Source organism: Podarcis erhardii (assembly GCF_964252035.2).
Source record: "Podarcis erhardii genome assembly, chromosome: 12".
NCBI lineage: Eukaryota > Metazoa > Chordata > Lepidosauria > Squamata > Lacertidae > Podarcis > Podarcis erhardii.
Window position 1 is genome coordinate 52,363,060 of NC_138513.1, and position 20,257 is coordinate 52,383,316.

Genomic DNA, 20,257 nt, shown 5'->3' on the forward strand with positions numbered 1-20,257 from the left:
CAGCGAGAGAAGATGAGTCAGGGTTGACCACGCCTCCATCGGAGAGCGAGGGAACGGTCGAGAGGAAGGTTACCGGCTGGGCGCGCACGCCAAGTTCAAATGTACAGGCGAGCGGCACAGCAGGTAGCCCGGATAGGGAACCAGGTCCTAAAGCCCGCCGGAAGGAGGGGCAAGAATCAGGGGGGTCAGCGTCAGAAGAGTCCAGAAAGGATGAAACCCCAGCGGGCAGGAGGGCCCAGAGGAGGAAGGAGCGAAGGAAGAGGTGGGGCAAGGCTAGAGTCTTAAACTGGTGTCAGGGGGGCGGAGACTCAGACGGGACTTCGCCGGTCTAGACTTTAAGACGTAGAGCGGCACGCTGCGGCTTTGAAATGGAAACTGAACTTCAATAAAGACTTTTGTACATAACTACAGCCGGGCGTTGGTCCTTTGTGAGCTGGGACCAAGGGGCAGCTCTGACAATTGCGTTTTAATTCAGTACTCCCGGTGAGGTCTGACCACTGTATTCTGCTCTGGTCAGACCTCACCTGGAGTACTGTGTCCAGTTCTGGGCACCACAGTTCAAGAAGGACACGGACAAACTGGAACGTGTCCAGAGGAGGGCAACCAAAATGGTCAAAGGCCTGGAAACGATGCCTTATGAAGAACAGCTAAGGGAGCTGGGCATGTTTAGCCTGGAGAAGAGGAGGTTAAGGGGTGATATGATAGCCATGTTCAAGTATATAAAAGGATGTCACATAGAGGAGGGAGAAAGGTTGTTTTCTGCTGCTCCAGAGAAGCGGACACGGAGCAATGGTTCCAAACTACAAGAAAAAAGATTCCACCTAAACATTAGGAAGAACTTCCTGACAGTAAGAGCTGTTCGACAGTGGAATTTGCTGCCAAGGAGTGTGGTGGAGTCTCCTTCTTTGGAGGTCTTTAAGCAGAGGCTTGACAACCATATGTCAGGAGTGCTCTGATGGTGTTTCCTGCTTGACAGGGGATTGGACTCGATGGCCCTTGTGGTCTCTTCCAACTCTATGATTCTATGATTCTATGAATTCATCTATAAGTTTCTGTGAGTAAAGTTTTTGATTGTTAAAGTCTGGATATTGATTTAATTTCCAAAGAAGGGCGTCAGTCCTATATATGATTTGAGCTTTTTGTTGCAATTTTGCTACTCTGACTTCAACAGTAACTGTTAGGTGGATTTGTAGCTGGTTGACTGACAGAACCATTAATGGTTCATTGGCCAGAATTTTTTTTTGCAGAGTTCCAAATGAAACATTGCTGTAAGTTTGACACTTGCCCATGAAACATAGGCTCTTTATGTACATTGCCATAGATGAAAAAATTGATTCATACTTTTAGAAGAAGCACTTATCCAACTTACAGATAAATTCTTGAGATTGTAAAACTGTTACACAGGTCACATCTTTTAAAATCCAATAAAAAGAAAGCATTTAAACTACCTGTGGCATGCTTCTTGGTTATTTTTGTACGGAAGATTGAGGCAATTAATAAACAAATAGTTTAATGTTAATTGAGGTTAAATAATGTTAGCTGAAACATAAAATATTATTTGAAGGAGTTTACAACCCTGGAGCAAAATCTGAAGATGAGTCAATAATCCTGAATAAGATTGATATACAATGAATTAGAAAAAAATAATGTTTAAAATACGGTTGCCTTTTCTAAAAAACCTGAAGCTTTTCTTTTAGGAATTCTAGGTGCCAAAATCCCAACAGAGCAGAAAAGACTATTTATGTATGCAACCACAGTTGCCCAGATGTTAATGGTCCAGAGATGGAAAGAAGACAAAGTCTCTACCAGAGAAGAATGGCAGATGAAGTTGATGCAGTATGCTGAAATGGCAAAAATGACCAGAAGAATTAGAAATCAGGAAGACCAAAATGTTAATAAAGAATGGGGGAAATACATAATTTACCTTAAAAAGCATTGTAAACAACTAAAATCATTAGCAGGATTAGAAAAACACTTGTTGTTTAATGTTGGAATTTTGGATATAATGGAGATGTTAAAGATTTGGATCAATATAAAAGATGCAGGAGGAAATGATTAACAATAGGACCCACAAAGGGGAGGAGGGAAGTTCAGGAGGTTCTTTGAAATCTTGTTTTTATGATGGCGGTTGGATAATTGAATGTAAAATTTTAAAATCTGAAAAACTAAATAATTTTAATAAAACAACAACAACAAACAACAACAATCCTGCATAAGATTGTATTACCAGAAGTATTGTCAGAAGTACTCAGAGATATTTAGAGGCCTAGGATGAATCTCACCTGCGCTAAGGGGCAAAGTAAGTGGTCTAAGTATAGCAGGGATGGGAAATCTATGGTCTTCTAGATGTTGCTGACTTGCAGCTCTATGCAACCCTGACCATCACTGACAAGGAGAACCACAAATTCCCCTCGTGTATCGAATCTTGATATTGGAAGCCCAGCTGGTTTACAAAGCCCGGACGTTCACTCTCAACAGAATGTGCCTTCTCTAGGGTATGGTGTGCTTTTGACTGCCTTTGTTGTTGTTTAGTCGTCTAGTCATGTCCGACTCTTCTTGACCCCATGGACCAGAGCACGCCAGGCACTTCTGTCTTCCACTTACTATCAGTGAAATCTAACTGGTGAGGGTTCTAAAGAGAGCAACCAAGATATATATCTGGTATGGAGGACTGAACAAGTTTGTATAGAAAACATACTAAGGGCAACCATAGTAGCAGCTTTTAAAATATCAAAAGGATCTCCATAATAATGGTGAGCGCAAAGACTTGTTTATGGCAGCCAAGCCCAACTACAAGAGGCCAAGAGTGAAGAAGCGTGTCAACGCCCAGCAGGCATGAGGGCTGCCTGCCGCCCCAAGGCAGCTGATACCTGGACAGCTATTGTTGGGCCAAAGCAAACTGGTCCCACCTCCGGTGGAGGGGAAGGGTCACAGAGAAGTCTGGCTGAGAGCTTCAGAGGGAAGGAGAAGATCCACTGTATGGCTCTTACTCAAAGTGTACTTTCAAATGAGTGGCATATGGCAATCTATACTAGAGAGAGCTAGATTGAATATGCAGATTGAAGGCTTGCATGGGATTGTGGTAGAACTTAAATATTTATTTAACTGGGTGTAAACTTTGCGCTTGCAAATTTAAAAAATGATGAACTTATTTTGCAATGGAACAGAAAAGGTGCAATAAAAATCAGTCCCAGTTACAATGGAAGGAAGATGCAGGCATCAATGGCTCAAATGCTCTTTATTTTGTCATTGGATCTTGGACACAATCTACATAATCATCCCAAAGCTTTTCAGACCCCCAAAAGGCTATGAGGGTTTTAAAACAGAACAGAAAACTTACTTTCTCCATTTGGAGTCAGTACCCAGTCCCTTCTTTGCAAATCTGCTCATTTATTCAACCCCTCAACTCAATACTGGGCACCCAGCGACCTCTGCTGGTGTGTTTTTAGGATGAAGGGAGAGACAAAGAAAGGGAAGGGAGAGACATCAGATGATTAAAACACAGAGACAAATAATTTCCCATCGCTTAAAACGGAAGCCTCCTTGCCCTGTTCTTTTATATGATGATGATATATGATGATATTAGATCTCAATTTTGCTTGGGATTCTGAGATACAGAGGTGTCAACCTAAATAAAATATTGGGGGGGGGGGCGGCACAGGTAAGCCCCGCCCCGCATAATTGATGACGAGACGCGGCGCTTGCCCGCAGTTTGAACGGCACTGCCATTCAAGTGATTGAAACGGGAGTCTTGTTGCATATTAATAGGGTAATACACTTGCTTGCTGAATAATAGCTTCAGTGCAACTGCATTATGGATAGAGACGGCAAGACTGCGAATAACGCCTTAATGAAAGCTCTGCCCAGGCAGGTGGGTATCTAGATTTAAGAATACTGTACAGGTTAGCAACTCCCCCCCCCAAAAAAAAAGTATACTTCTTTTTGATTAAGTTACGGCGGGCGCTGAATAGGAAGCGGGGGCAATCCCAAAGGGCGCGAGCTTCAGCCGCGCGCGGGTCCGGCGGGCGAGCGAGCGCTTCCTCGGCCGCCGCGCTGCCCCCCCTCCCGCCCCGTCCCGCCCCTCGGGCGGGTCCTGCCAGGGCGCTATATAGGCGGCGCCGGAGGCGGGCGGGCGGCAGATGGGGGAGCCGCGCTGTCCGGCGGCAGGGAGCTCTCTCCGGGCGCGCCTGGCTGCCTCGGCGCTCCTTCCGTCCAGCTCCGGCCGCCCGAGAGGGAGCCTTGCGGGGCCCCGCCGCGTCGCCCCGCCGCGTCGCCCGGGCGCCGGAGAGCCTCGCTCCCCGCGTCCTCCGCCCGCCCGCCGCGCCGGGTCCCGCGCTCCGTGGGACGGCGATGGTGCGCCGCCTGTGCGCGCTGCTGTGGGCGCCGCTGTGGGCTCTGGCGGCGGCGTCGGGGGCTCCTCCGGGCCCGGTGGTGCGCTGCGAGCCGTGCGACTCCCGGGCGCGGGCGCAGTGCCAGGCGCCGGCGGCGCCGTGCGCCGAGCTGGTGCCCGAGCCGGGCTGCGGCTGCTGCCAGACGTGCGCGCTGCCCGAGGGCCGCCCGTGCGGCGTCTACACGGAGCTGTGCGGCGCCGGGCTGCGCTGCCGGCCGCGCCGGGGCGAGCCGAAGCCCCTCCACGCGCTGCTCGACGGCAAGGGGCTCTGCACCAGCGTCAGCGCCGCCCCCCAGGAGCCCGCGCCCGGGGCAGGCGGCGGCGAAGGGCCAGCCTGGCTGCCGCGAGGGACCCGCGGGCCAGGTGAGCGAGGGACGGAGGGAGGAGCCGGCGGGCGGGACCGGCGGGCGCTCGCCGGCTTCCCCGGGGCAGCTTCCCGCCGCGCAGGAAGGGAAGGTCCCGTGCGCCGCTCCGGTTGCTCCTCGTGCCGTCGGGTCGCGCGGTGCGCAGCTTCTCGCCGCGGGTCATTTCCTTAGAAATCTGTCTGCTCCGATTCTGCTGCTTTCCCGCGGTCTTTCTGGCGCTTCGGACTTCGCGTCTGGTCTTGTGCCGTAAACGACCTTTCCTTATTCATTGTAAGCCAGCCGGAGACCTTCATGTTACCGGGTGGCATACAAATGCTATAAATCAAGCCCGCTCTCCTTCAGTCGCGTTTTGAAATGCCCTGGCGTCCCGCCTGCCCCGCTCCGGGTGTGGGAACTGCTCGCTGGGAGCGGAGTTGGCGCTTGGCTGGGCGAATTTTGTGCGGACCATTTTCTGCGCAATTTTGCCTCGGCTGTTCGGAGAGCAAGTGAAGTTTGCTTTGCTGTATCGCCCCCTGGCGTTTGATTTGTGCTTGTGTCCACAACAACTCAGTTTCTGATGTATCACCTGTGACCAAAATGCTTGACTTTAAGACAGAAAAGGGCATGATGATGTAATATGACCTTTGACCTTCTCACTTGTCAGCTCTGGCTCAGTTCAGTAATGTGTGTGTGTGTGTGTATATATATATATATATATTTATATATAACTTTAAAAAGTTATCTATGTCTCAAGACCATTCTTTATTCTTTGCACACGCAAAAGATGGAGGGAGGGGACACTGATGGACTGCACAAGAGCCTTCCCAATTCCCAAATGAACGAATGAATGGTCAGTCTCCTCAACCCCAGGAGACTAAAGCAAGCATAGTCAAGTGTCTTATTTGCAGCCTTCCTAGAAAGTGGAGGGGAGGAGGGGAGTGCTGTGCTGTGCAACCCTGTTCATATTCACTTGGAAGTGCAGCTTAATGCTCAACAGAGACTTGTGCCCTTGTGAGTTTGCCTAGAATTGCAACTGTTCAGTTCAGTCCTACGTGTTTCCTGTCAGAAATAAGTTCCATTGTTTTCAGTGGGACATACTCTCAGCGGGTTTCGGATTTGCTATAGTAATAATGTATGATACAAATGATGGTGTAAATTGTCATTTTCAAACTAAATTTGGGGACTTCCAGTGACTTCCTAAGGGGTCAAAAAAGGAGGATTCTCAATTTACAGTTGTTTTGTTTTTTAACAAAACAACTGTAAATTGCCAGAAAAACTTGCAGAAGAAAACCAATTACAATTACACTCCAATTACAGTGGTGCCTGCAACTGAGCGCAGGTGGTCAAGTCAACTTCCTTATACACAGTTTTTCTCAGAACACAAGGTTGGGATTCAGGATTGGAAAAGTTGCATAGGCTTAAAAAAAAAAAGCATTATAAGAGACTGGTTTGCCGATGATGAAGATCATTTGAGGATTTGTTGCTTGATAGCAGATCGTCTTTGGCTGACCTTTCCTAAATTAAGAAGCTGTTTTTCTGTCTACACTTGAGCTGACCAAGTCCCCAGAGTGTCTTAGCCTTGCATGCAAGGAAGGACTTTAGACCAAACCATAGCTAAGTGGGAATGTGTGGGCACTCACTGTAGAAATCAAGGCTGCTTTGCTCCTGTGGGGCTACCCTACTTGGAGTTAAGGCCTTTGTGTTGCATCCACAGGTGGCCTTTCGAACCCGAAGACATAGCCAAGGCTCATTCTTGGCTTACTGCATATGGTTTGTCTGGGAGAGGAAAACCACAAGGCTGGGTTTGGACATCACATGGTTTAGCTCTGGGTAGGGTGACAGCAGGCTGACCAGGGAGGAGCAAAGTGGCCATTAAAAAAATATATTATATTTTAATTTTACTGTGCATACCTGCACATTTGTGGTATTGTCATGGTTCACGGTTTGGCTAAGCATCACATGCAGACTGGGCCATAAAAACAAAAGTCCATTAGAAAAAAACCCTCCCGAGTCCACAGCTGGGCCAAAATATCATGAAAGTGTGGCAAGCTTTAGAGCCCTTCATCAGGTGAGATTTTACACAAAGCAAGGGATGGGGTCAGGAAAAATTAACAAAAATAAACAAAAATTAGAGTGGGTGTTAACAGCCAAGAGGTCATCTTGTATCCTCAGTTCCAAGGTTGAGATGACAGCATTCCCAAGTGCAGCAGAGATTACATATCTAGGATTCTGGGATAAAGAATCAGTGGCTGCTTCTTATCCAAAACAACCCATTCAAGGCAGAATCTACAACCGAGAAAGATAATTTTTTACCATCCAGAGATGGGTGTTGCACTTTGAGGGTTATATATCTTCCAATCAGTTGTTTCGATTGACTTTTTAAAACTTGGTATGCCACCCAACGTTCATTCCTGCCTTTCCTCAAATAAAGACTGTCATGTGCTCGCTTCGGCAGCACATATACTAAAATTGGAACGATACAGAGAAGATTAGCATGGCCCCTGCGCAAGGATGACATGCAAATTCGTTTATTTAATAAATAAATAAATAAAGACTGTCATGCTTCTCTTTACTTCAACTCCCAGGAACCTGTGTGTCAGGGGCTCTATCTGACTTTTAGAAGACATCTGAAGGCAGCCCTGTTTAGGGAAGTTTTTAATGTTTGACGTTTTGTTGTGCTTTTAAAATTTTGTTGTGAGCTGCTCAGAGGGGCTGGGGAAACCCAGCCAGATGGGCGGAGTATAAATAATACCGTAAATTATTATTGTTGTTGTTGTTGTTATTTAAGATTTGGATTACTACCAGACTTTAATTTCTCACAGATGATGAGTAGAAATTGCTTCTTTATCCCAGGATCTAGGTGTGTAACCTGATGCCTGTAGCACCTGCCACGGATTTGTTTAGCTTGCAATATCTACCCTGGAACTGAAGCTACAAGCAAACCTCATGGCTTACAAGTTTTCGTACTCTACTTCCATCCCCCTTGCCCGTTCTTTTGAACATCTCACCTGATATGAAGAGTTCTGGAGAACTCTAAAGCAGGCCATGTGTTCTGATTGGGCCTGAGGAAGGTATCACTCCAATGTGGATTTTGGAATTCAACATGACCCATGAACAATTGCACATTTCTGACTTTCACCTTGTGACAATTGAATGAGGAAAATCTTTAAATATGCCACGCTTGCAAACAGCATTGCGCTACATCAGTTTCTTTCATTTCTTGGAGTCCACTCAGAATAATAGGCAGCTATTATTTACTCAGATGTACAAATCAAACCTGAGCCTATTTGTCAGTTAAGAAGAGGAAAAGGTGGATTTTGTGGCCTCATATATCAGCCGTGGGAATGGGCAGGCTGGGCTGGCTCCTTTTTCCACGTTAGGGATACTACTTACTACGTTAGGGATACTACCTGATTCTTTCACATTTGATTTCCCTAACAGTGAATAAAAGCAAGACCCCGTCTCTCTGCAGTGGGGCATAGAGGACTCTCACAGTACAGTGCTACAGACATGGGACTTCATATATGTGGGATTGCAGTTTCAGTGGCCAGAAGTGAGTGGAAAGATTCAGCTCAATAAGTGCAGCTGATGTGATGTGCAGCCTTCCTTCTCAATGGGGCTTATTGGGGGCTGCCATGGTGGTCCCTGCAGAAGCAGACTGACTCTCAGGAATGGAATCCCCCCCCCTTTATTCAGGAAGCACTAAGCAAAGGGGGGTGGTTTCTGATACTTAGCGAAAACTCACCTGTTTGCTTGGACTTTCCTGTACCCCTGTCGCTGAGTTGTTCTGGCCTATGTGTGCTGCAATATGTATGACTTTTTAAAAAATGGTTTTATCTTTCTGAACTGCTATGAGATATCTTTGTAATAAAATACTAAGAAATGAAAATACTTACTGAAATGAAAGAAAAATGCAGCACTGAACCATTTTTTTAAATTAAAAAATCAGCAATCAAGCTGAGATTTGCCTAAAGTAAATGGGACCCTCACTGTTCCAGAACCCCTGGGGTTCCTTGGAAGCTTCTCAGAGCTTCCTCTCTGTAAAGGATCCATAATGACAGGCAAGTCTCTCAGGGTGCCAATTTCCCACTGCAATGTTCAGCTTAAGAGAGTATGCATTATCTTCTAGGTCTGGGGTTCCTAAACTCCCCCACCCCCCAGAGCACTTGAAAAGCATAGAGGGTCTGGGTGGATCACTTTAATACTGTTTTCAGTTTGCAATGCATTGTGCTAGATGCTGTATGCTTATTTTTTTAAAGAGTGTGTGGTGGGGGGCTTCTTTTATTGTCTTCCATCACAATGTGGATTTCACAGTGTACGTGTTCTTAACAGACATGTTGTGGACTCCCCAAATGGAGCTCATGTACCATGTTGTCTTGGGTCACACTGGCTAGTAGCATGGGGCAGCGTTGTGGCTCCGCAAGACTTGCCCTTGTGCCACATAAACTGTGCGCAGCTTGGAATGTGCTGCAGACTCTTTGACACATGCTGGCATATGCTGGGCAGAGCTGGCTAGTGAGGTGGGGGGGGGTAGCATTTGCCTTAGGTGACAGAAGTGCAAGAGGGGGCCCCCTGCCCACCCCACCACTTTGGCTGCCAGAGCACCCTCCTCTCACCGACTTTCTGCAAGGCTGGCATTCTGGTGAGTGGCACAGCCTGGCAGGACACCCCCCCTCCTAATTTGGCACATGGTGGTGCATTCCACCAGTGGCAGAAGTGGGGCAGCACGTTATTTCACCTCAGGACAGCCCATCCCTGCTGCTGGGGGGCTTTGGCAGACCATTCCCTGAAAGCAGGAAGTTTGAAACGGCTGCACTAGGACAAGAAAGCTTCATCCTCCTTTTCTAGAGACAAGTGGGGAGAGAGGAAGCATAAAAATTAAACAAATTTATAGATGGCTTCACAGCATAAACCCCCTGAAGCAGAGTACAGAGTATAAACAAAACAAAACACAAGCTCTAAGAACCATCAGATCTATTTAACTAACTCCAAAACAGCAAAACCATCCGTCCAAACTCCAAAAAGCAAATAAATCATTGTATAAATATATGTATATATTTTGGGGGGCTTTGCTATGGGGGAACCTGGGCAAACCAATCAGTTCAGCCCCTCGGCAAGTCCCTAGCGGAGCTTCCATCTCAAGGGAGCCGGGAGTCCAAAGAGGAAAGCCTGGCTCCCTCGGGGGGGGGGGGGGGGCTTCAGTTGAGAGTCCAGCATTGCAGGGGGTGGAACTAGAGGAGCTTCAGGGTCCCTTCCAGCTCTGCAGTTCTAGGATTGTATGGTAACATGCTCAGCAAAAAACTACAGACCAGTGTTGTGCCTGTCGAAGGGGAAGCATTCCTCCATCACAACTGGGGGTTTCATGGGTGGATGTTTAGCAAAGCAAGATAGTCATCTGAAGGCAGCCCTGTTTAGGGAAGTGACCTTTTAATGTATTTTTAATCTTTGTTGGAAGCCTCCCAGAGTGGCTGGGGAAACCCAGCCAGATGGGCGGGGTACAAAAAATAAATTATTATTATTATTATTATTCACAGACCTGATTGCTGTGTGACGTATTCATATTTTGGAAATGATGTAGGTGGCACAATTGCCCTCTTCCATTGCCTTGGCCAGAGCCTTCTGGCATTCAGAGATTCCAAAGACAGGGCGAAACATCTCCACCCCACCCCCAAATAAAAGGCTACGTTGCTTAGACAACCCCTTTTTTCCTTTCCAGAGTGATTCTGAGGCAACTATAAAAGGAGATGAAGCTAACTTGGCAACCGTTGTGTAAAATAACAGGGTCTTTTCTCATTCAGTCTCTTCCAAACTTTGGAAAGGCCTATATATGCCTGGGCAGTGGGACATAATTATTTCTAACTATGCTCAAAGTTCAAAGAGGGAGGGGAAATCAGGTTGCTATTTTTATGAATAGTTCATTGCCAGATCCCATAAATAAGTTAGTCATGATCCGGTAATAGATATGCAAACTATTTTCTAAAGCTATATATATATATATATATATATATATATATATATATATATATATGCATGCAGATGGGAAATGATAAAGTAACATGGAATGCTTGAAAAAAAATCTAAAAACAAAAATAAGGTTTTTCAACAGAAAATTTGTGTAGACTTTATTAACATACTTTCTGTGTGTATGTTTTAAATTGAATTGTGCAAAATACCCAAATTAACAAACCCCAAACAGTGTGAAGTTTAAACATTGCTGAAGCTTTGAATAAAACCCATAGAAAACAAAATACTCTGCTTCCTCAAATCCGGTTTCTTAAACGTTTATGTTTTGTGTGTGCCGAGTGTCAGTAGTAGCTGTGCCAAAACCACCTGCCAGAAGGTGATGCCTTGGCCCCCCTTTTGCCAACCGGTCACATTTTCTGCTGCTCAGGCCTTCAGCTCCACTGCAGAACTTCTTGCCTTGTGTCATTTTGAATAAAGATGTCAGTACACATTTGCTGTGGTCGGTTCTAAAGCCAGGCAGTTCTCTGCTCTTCATTTAATAGTTGTGCATTCCCAGTGTAATTGCCACAGGTGACAGCTGAAATGGAAGCCTGAAGCAAGCTTGAGAGATGCTCCCTTTAAAAACATCCAAGACCAAATGCAACCCGCTGCAGTCACACGAAGACGAAATACTGTGCAGACCTGGAAGCATTGTTTCTGTCCCATATTTGAAAGCAATTCTTTGTAATGCTTAGCAAAAGCCAAATCAGCATAATGTCTAAGGATCATAGCAGAACAATGTTCACAGCTTTCAAATACAGTGGTACCTCGGGTTACAGATGCTCCACGTTACAGACGCTTCAGGTTACAGACTCCACTCCCAGAAATAGTACCTCAGGTTAAGAACTTTGCTTCAGGATGAGAACAGAAATCGTGCGGCAGCAGCAGGAGGCCCTATTAGTTAAAGTGGTACCTCAGGTTAAGAACAGTTTCAGGTTAAGAACGGACCTCCGGAACGAATTAAGTTCTTAACCCAAGGTACCACTGTAGATTCTAGGTTTATTTAAAGAGAATTAAATATGAAATAATTTAGAACATGGAATAAAGCCCAATGACAGCAGCTGTATAAGCAATTGGTCAGAATATCCATTTAAATAAATATCAACCCATTTGTCATAGATGGTGGGTCACCTTTCGTTATTAGTTTCCTCCTCATTTAGAGGAAAACACATTGTTTTTCACGTTAATCATAAATATAAGCACTCTCACAGTGCATTTTATGCACCATGAATATATGCCTGCAAGGCATGCAAATTTGACAAATTACCTGTATAGATATTTGCATGCCTTGCAGGGGTGTAAGCTGCTGACAAACTTCTCATTGGGGTCCAGACTTCAGAAATGATCAAGTCATGACAAAATACGCCCTCTCCTGGTAAGAAGTGGAAATGCTTCAAATTCAGGCAAGGTGATTTGCTAGATGTTAGTGGTTTAAAAATTATGACTGTGAAAACAAATCAATTTAGAGCTTATAGGACAGGTTTCAAACATCTAAATATAAATGAAAGACACACAACTCCTGCAGCCCAATAATAACACTGGCATGATTGCTTGCAAAGTCACTAGGTTCCTTCAGTCATGAAAATACTGAACTCTTTCTGTTCAGGAAATAGATTCTGCCGTCTCTATGATATTGAGGCTGCTGTCTTCAAACCACTTACTCCAAAATAGCTCCACTGACTTCAGCGGAGCCCTCCTGGATAAGTGCCTGGTTTTTAAGCATTGTGGCCTGAGTAGCTGAAACCTTTTTATGTTTATGAAAGCCTCCATAAGCGCAGCTTCGTCCGTTCACTTTCACCCCCTTTTTCCTATTGTTTGCCCTCCCCTGTTTTGTCTCCCCCATTGTAAAAAAGTAGGTTGCAGTTTCTTATTTTTGCTATCCTGAATGCTCCATGCACTATCCTAATGTACCGTGACAATAACCTTCAGAGACATTATCATGTGGAAGTTCTTCCGCTACAATTAATAAACAATGGGCTAACTTTTGAACATTTGTTTTTGTTTAAAGGGAATGCCAGCAATTCGGAAGAAGACCAGAACATCAGCAGCACAGAGAATCAGTCTGTCTCCAACACACAGAGACTGTTGGAACCCAAGTCACATGCTCACCACACCAAAATAGATGTCATTAGGAAAGAGCACGCCAAAAATACCCAACGCTACAAATACGATTCACAAAGCACAGACACACTGAATTTCTCTTCTGAGTCCAAGCAGGAGACTGAATATGTAAGTAATTTTTATTTAACAGAAAAAGCAACATACATGTGTTCCGTAAATATCACTTTAAATGGATGCAGACTCTAGATATTGTTAGTTGTCTGAGCTTGTGTTGTTGCCAGAATTACAAGAACTGATCCTGACAGCTGCAAGATTTCTGAATTATACAGAACCATTGCAATCACACTTAATCTGTCAACCAGCAGTCACTTCACAGGCAGGTTAGAGTCCCTGTGCCTCTTTTGATCATCGCATACAGCTCCGAACCAGAGGTGACATCAGGTTTTGCCTCAAATGAAATTTTGATGCAGATGTGGAAGCTTCTTGTTTGGGAGAAATATCAGAGGAATTTTGAGAGCAGAAAAGTGAATTTCATTGGTTGGTTTCCCAAGGGAGTTTTAAATATCCCACAACAAATATTCCTGGAGGTTGTTAGTCATGTGATGCTGAGGGTCTTCCTCCATCTCTCTCACCAGCAGCTGAGGGTTCTGTTGGGAATCCACGGCTGGTGGAGGATATCTCTGCCCAGTAAGCAAAGCTGGTGTAAATCATGGCTTGTCTCATTCCTAACGCAAAACATTAAGGTAAATGAGGTTTGTGTTTAGCTGAAACATCTGAGTCATCCTGAAGGAAGGAAAAGTTTGAGGAAGACAAGTGACGTTTCAAAGAGGATTCTCCACACCACTCCATACTTAAGCTGCCTGGCTGGACAAGATTTTATGGTGGCAATGTCCTGTTCCCCTTACATACACAACAGATTGGCTAATAAATAAAAATTCCTTGCTTTCTGTCTATGTCTGCGAGCCTATAATCCCAAGCAGCCAGTCATAGCAAGTGCTGGGAATGCAGGACTCAGTATCAACTTTTGGCTGGCTATCAGAAGTTTTCTTCTGCACACAAAGCAGTGTCTAGCTTTGCTAGTGATTGCTCTGCCATGCTGAAAATGCCTCTGGGTAAAAAAACCCCACACATGGAGGATGAAGTGGTCACTGTTTCTTGTTCCTTATGTGTAGGATATGAACAAAGTCTGCAGACCTGCCGGACTGGAGGAAACGGGAGCAGAGAATACTCTGGTTCATGTACTGCTCTTGGCAGGCAAGCGGCAGATCCCCATGCCAACAGCACACAAAATGTTGCTGTGTTTTTCTTGGCTGTGCATCAAAACACTCATGGCTGATCCAGACACAACTTTGTGCTGTTGAAAAGGAAAAAAAATAGGGAGGGACCACTCCAAAAACCTACATAAATGGAAAATGTAGAGAGTCTGATGAAAGTGAAAAGTGGCCTTGCCTGGTTCATTTGTCACAAAATGTAGAAATGTTCCAGTGGGAGCCCAAGGGTGCCTGGCTTTTCAGAGAGCACTGCTTCTCTTCCACAAGGAGGAAGGAAACACAAAGGTTTGTGTTCACAGGGTAATAGACAGGTTGACTTTATTTCCATGCTATCCCCTTCCGACCAATTCTGAAACTGGGGAACTTCAAGTTCTGACATTGAAATAAGTCGTATTTAGAGATGATGATTTAATTTCGCAATCTATTCTGAGTGCAAACGGCACAAAGGCCATCTTCTGAGCATTTTTCTTTAAAATAAAAAGGGAAACAGCAATAGTGGAAGCAGCAGAAATATTGTTGACAGTATGTCAATGAACAGATCTGGTTTCATTGAGAGATGACAGCCAGGATTTCAAAAACTTGGCCAGTAGGATATAGTCCATACAGACAGTGGGTGAGAAAAGAGGAAAGTGGTGATTACAAAAGCAAGATCTCATTCGTGATGGCTGCTTCCCAGTAACTGCTCCTGCTGTCTGCTGTACAGCTCTGCAGTCCAGCTATGTGACCAGAAGGAAAAGGGCTTGAAGATTTAGAAACTCCTGTGCCTTACTATGTGTTTAAATTCAGATTAATTGAGAAATTGGAATATTTAATTAATAAAGCAACTAATTTTGACCATTTAAAAATAATTTTTTCATGCATTTTACCTCAGAAACAAGTTACCTGTAAAAAGCTTGTAATGTGACCTACAGTCAATGCCCGTGAATTGCTTTATTTGTAAGGAATAGACGATGTAAAGAATTTTAAAAACATATTCAAAGTTGGGCCAACTGCCTCTTGGAGGCTAATTTGTGAGAAATGTTAAAAGAGTTGATTGATCAGTTGATTGATCCGTTAAGCTGCCAAGTGAAAGCCCAAGTGAGATCTGCTGGAGCACGAACCTCTCAATGCGCTTTCTGCTGGCAACTGCTTTGCCATCATTTCACTACTTCTCCTGAGCATTAATGAGAAAATCTTCATTGAAAGTTTACTGCACTGTGCTACAAAATGTACTAACGAAGTATGTCACAACTTTTTAGCAATCTTATTGCTCCACAATGGATCTTTTGTGAATAGGGGCCCTTTCTGACCTCATCCTAGCAGGGCAGGAACTGGGATGATGCTGTAAGTCAGGATGTAGAACCTGGGATCCTCCTGATGTTGTTGGCCTATGGCTTTGTGATAGTCAACCTTTTGCTGTGTTGCCTGGGGCTGAGGGCAGTTGGAGTCGGGCAGTCTCTGGAGAGCCATGAGTTCCCCATTCCTGGGAAACCGTCCCATTGGGAACCCTTCCCACGCAACTCAGGCATTTGACATTATCGTCTCCGTGGCATGAGACAACTAGGCTGCTGCAGGTCCCACATAGCTGAGGGGGTGTCCTGCTCAGAAGGACCCTAAATATGCTGCTAAATAGCCTCAGATGTGCTTGGAGTTCTGGCAAGCGTGCTGACTCGGGTAGGAGATGGGGGGCCCCATCTCCTTGGGGTTGAGACCCCAAGTTCTGTCACTGACCCTGTGTAAGTTGCAGGCTTGCTGTAAATTTTTGGAATATAGCCAGAAGCATTGAATTCCTTGGGAGATGTTCTCTTTGGTCTCCCAGTATAGCTGTTTAATTGATAGTCATAGCCCAAGCCCTGCCTGCTCACCTTAGCTTAAAAAGGGATTCTGTCTCATAATCTCCTAAAGCTGCTTTGGAGGTTAGAGCTATCTGCGGGTTGCAAATATCAATGTGGCTCTCCTTGCCACCACTCCCCCCACTCCTCGCAGCATGTTCAGAGGCTTCCATAAGAGACCAGGGCTTGGCTTGTGCTGCAGGATGGAGAAAGTGTGAAAATCCAGGAGTCTCTTGCAGTTTTGCCTCCTTTGCTACCTTTCCCCAACTGCTTCAGGAGTGGCAAGACACAGGGCTTGGGAGAGAGGCAGAGGGTTTGTGCCTGCCATTCTTTTTTATTCAAACATGGCTACAATAAAGGGGGAGGGAGCAGTGATTTCTTTCAAAGCCAGTGGTCTCCTTTGCCCACAACGTGGTGCCTAGAGCAAATCTGAGAGCCTCTTTGCTCCTCTTCCAGTCCTTGAGAGCCCGTGTGGTGTAGTGGTTAAGAGCAGTGGACTCGTAATCTGGTGAACTGGATTCGCATCTCCGCTCCTCCACCTGCAGCTGCTGGGTGACCTTGGGCTAGTCACACTTCTCTGAAGTCTCTCAGCCCCACTCACCTCACAGAGTGTTTGTTGTGGGGGAGGAGGGGAAAGGAGATTGTGAGCCACTTTGAGACTCTTTAAGAGGAGTGATAAAGCGGGATATCAAGTCCAAACTCCTCCTCTTCTTCTTCCTCTTCCTCTGCGCTGCCCAAAGCGAAGCTGTGGTTTGGTTTAGTGTTGTGTCTGAGTCCAGGGTTGGGCTTTTTCTCCCCTGAACAAGCTGTGAGCTGTTAATGAAAAACAGACTCACAGCAGCTTGTGGTTTGTTGGGAGTGAGACGACCACAGCCCCAGGTTCCTACATGACCCTCTGCTCCATCACGGCTTAGCTCTTGGGAGTGTGGCAGCAACAGGATGGGAGAGTGAAGCAGCTGAGATTTTGCCTCCAGGTACCTGTGCACTTGCTTAGCCTCACTAAGCCATAGTTTGGCCTGCTTCCATGTAACACTATGCCAGTGTGAGAAAGTTTTCACCTGAGCATGTATTCCTTGTTCAGAAAAGTCTGTCAACCTGGATGAAGTTATCGTTGTAGTTCTGGATGAAGTTATAGTTGTAGTTCTGAACCAGATAGTCTCTTGTTCAGATCTGTCAGCCTCGAGCTCATGAGGCAGCCTTAAGCTCAGCACACACAGAGCCCGCCTGCAGGAGATCTACCTCCCAGGGGATTTTGCAGGGTTGATATAACGATCATTGAGACAATGTATCTGAAGCCCTATGCACCATCCAAAGGCACTGGAAATAATCAGTGTTTAATCTGCATTTTACACAAATATTTTTCCTAAAATGAAGAAGCCCCAAAGAGCAAACAAAGGTGTTTTTGTGCCCCCACTAAAGAAGAAAGAAGATGTCTTTTGTGTGTTGTTAAACTAGCATGTGGTGAAACCGCGCTGCAAAATCCCAAGGCAACTTGATCTTAAGTTTCAACCATGATGTGGTATTTTGAACCTTGGCTCAGTGAACTTAATGGGTGTCAGGGACTGGCTGGGTGGCAGCCAGTGGTCCAGGAGGCACCTGAGGGGAAGGGGACTTTGAGCCAGGGAGGAATAGAGGGAGGAGGAAGGGGAGAGGCTTGAGGGAGCCACAGACACTGAAAGAGAAGGAGCAGGGGAGGTTTCTCCTGCCTGCAATACAGTCCTGATTCAGCTCCTTCTCCTCCCCACTCTCAGTGCAGGAAAGAAGAGTCAAGAAAAGTTTAGAACAATTAAGAAAAGCCGAGTCACAGTGAAAAAGCGTGGAGGGAGGTATAAATAAGGGGGAAGAGAGGATAGAACTTTAGCTTCTGCAACTGACTTGCTTAGCTGATGGATGTGCTGTGTCTCCTTGGTTATTGGGCAAAAAAGTTAATTACAGTGGTACCTCGGTTTTCAAATGTAATCAGTTCTGGAATACCGTTTGAGTTCTGAAACGTTCAAAAACCGAAAACTCAATATGGAAGCCACGTGGCATGTTTGATTTCTGAGGCATGTTCGAAAACCGAAGCATTTACTTCTGGGTTTATGGCGTGTGAAAACCGAAATGTTTGTCAACGGAGACGTTCAAAAACTGAGGTACCACTGTACTGTGAAGCCATGCCTGTTTCTGCTTACAGACGGAAGGGCTTTTCTGGCAGTCTGGCAATAGGCAAACATATATTACACTGCAATTAGAATCATGCTAAACATCTTTAAAATATTTGCAGTTGTGTATGATAAAACAATAAACACATGTAAAATAAAAAAGAAACACCAAAAAGTGAATAACAGCCCCAAATTAAAAAATTGTCCAGTAGCACCCTAGAGACCAACTAAGCTTTTGTGTGCATTATGGGATAGCCACTTGCAGCCTCTCCTGGGCAAGGGGAGCCTTCATCCCCCTGCCCGGGAGAGGCTGCCCGCGGCTAAGGCTCCCCCAAGAGCCGCACTCCCTTTCCTCGGGAAAAAGCCCCACGCTCCATGCGGCTCTTTAAAGGGAGTGCTGAGCAGAGCCTCCTGCCTGCATTCGCTCCATAAGATGCACACACATTTCCCCTTACGTTTTTGGAGGGGAAAAGTGCAGCTTATAGAGCAAAAATTACAGTAATCTTAGGATCCAAGCAATTGCCCTAAATGTGTAGAACATTTGTTCAGTTTAGGTGTAGTGTGGTGTGGTGCAATAGGTGAGTGTGGATCAGGTTTTAATCAGCTACTCTGAAGGGGGCGGAAGCTGGATTTAGATGTCCCCCTTCTCCCCACTAAATGTCTTCATAGTGAGGTGGCAGTTTATTTGATCCCTAAATGCAGTTCTCTATGTGGGTACAGTTAGCTTGGGAGCATTTTAATTCTTTTTAAATACAAGCCTAATTACAATCTGCTGTGTAAAATAGTAGTTAAAGCAGCCAAATTCTTGATAGGCAGATGTGTGAGTCCAGCTGCCTTTATGCGAATACAAAGTTGGCTCTCTAATATTCTAGAAACCTTCAGCTAAGATGGAGTGGAACTAGGCTTTATTTCACCCGGGTCAAAAACCCACAGTGACACCCCTCTGGAGGCTTCACCCAGGGCTAAGGAAATGTCCTTCCTTAACCCTTTAGTGTTCTTTTGCTATTTTAGTCAAAATTTCATTCTCCATCTTAATACAACACTTAATACCAGTGTTTACCATAGTGTCAAATAGAACGCTAAGAGTATTGGCATATAAGGATTTTCTGATTTGTAAGAATAAATAAGCAATCATTTTAATTGTCAGGGTCCTTGTCGCAGAGAAATGGAAGACACATTAAACAACCTAAAGATTCTGAATGTCTTAAGCCCGAGAGGATTGCATATTCCGAATTGTGACAAGAAGGGATTCTACAAGAAAAAACAGGTGAGTGAAATTTCTCAGCCATTTATGTTTTTCCTTCCTTCATCTGTTATAGTCAGTAATTCTAGTAAAATATCACTGAACAATAAATAATTAATCTTCAACCCATGCCATTTTTATCAAATACAGCAGTTTGGGGCACCTGCTGGCATGGCTCCAATGCTTCTTGTCAGATGCAATTGATGTGAATAACAACAGATCAAATTGGAGAAACCTCTGCCAAGTCACAAATGAGCTTGACGCTGGCCCTAGTTTCCAGTACCTTTCGTTGAAAAAAAGAAGCAGCTCTCTGAAAAAGAAGGGGATGGACAGCAAAATGAGCATATGGCTGTAATAGATCAATGCTTTGAATAGTAATTAGCTGCTTGAGGGTTCCTAGAAAAATTGAGTTGGGTCATGTTACAGACAACAACCTGAGCAACTTTACATATGTATCCTTTACATGCTGCTGAGGATTGCTTCCAAAATCTAGGTCATGTGATCAAGAAAGTGATATGCACTCAGAACATTCACTTCTAAGTAATGCTGGCATCTCAGGCAGTCTGGATTTTGGGCAACTGCCTCATGAGATTATGACCTTTCTTGACAATTGAAGACCACCAGGCCTACCCACACCTTGGTTAGTTCAGACATAAACATGCACCACCAAAGAGCCCACCTTGCAGACTTTGTGTCTTGTTTTCTCTTTCAGTTTTGCACTTTTGCCTCTATTTTTTTCTCTGTATGCATGCTGACCCTCACTTACTTGAATTAGGATAGTGCAGAATTTTCATTTAATCAGAACTGTGTTGCAATACTTGAAGGTGCCTTATTACCATATTAACCATATTAACATTTGTTAAGATCCGCCTGAGAGGCTCTCTCAGATTGAAGTGCTTGAGTGACTGCACACAGAGTAAAGCTACCCTTCATTTATACTGGCACCAAACTATTGAGGGTTTTACAGTGGTACCTTGGTTTAAGAACTTAATT

The 20,257-nt window shown here is 45.1% G+C and overlaps 1 protein-coding gene across 2 annotated transcripts in view; it reads left to right on the plus strand.

Annotated features, from left to right (window-relative positions):
• The first annotated feature begins 4,331 nt into the window (after positions 1-4,331).
• Positions 4,332-20,257, plus strand: part of IGFBP3 (insulin like growth factor binding protein 3) — a 36,706-nt gene continuing 20,780 nt past the window's right edge. The window contains exons 1-3 of one of the 2 annotated variants that reach the window (XM_081881801.1): positions 4,336-4,753; positions 12,746-12,966; positions 19,169-19,288. In XM_081881801.1, coding sequence (XP_081737927.1) covers positions 4,351-4,753; positions 12,746-12,966; positions 19,169-19,288 — 744 coding nt within the window. In that variant the 5' untranslated portion in view covers positions 4,336-4,350. Of the gene's footprint in view, positions 4,754-12,745; positions 12,967-19,168; positions 19,289-20,257 lie in introns of both variants that reach the window. The other variant, XM_081881802.1, reaches the window with a different exon arrangement.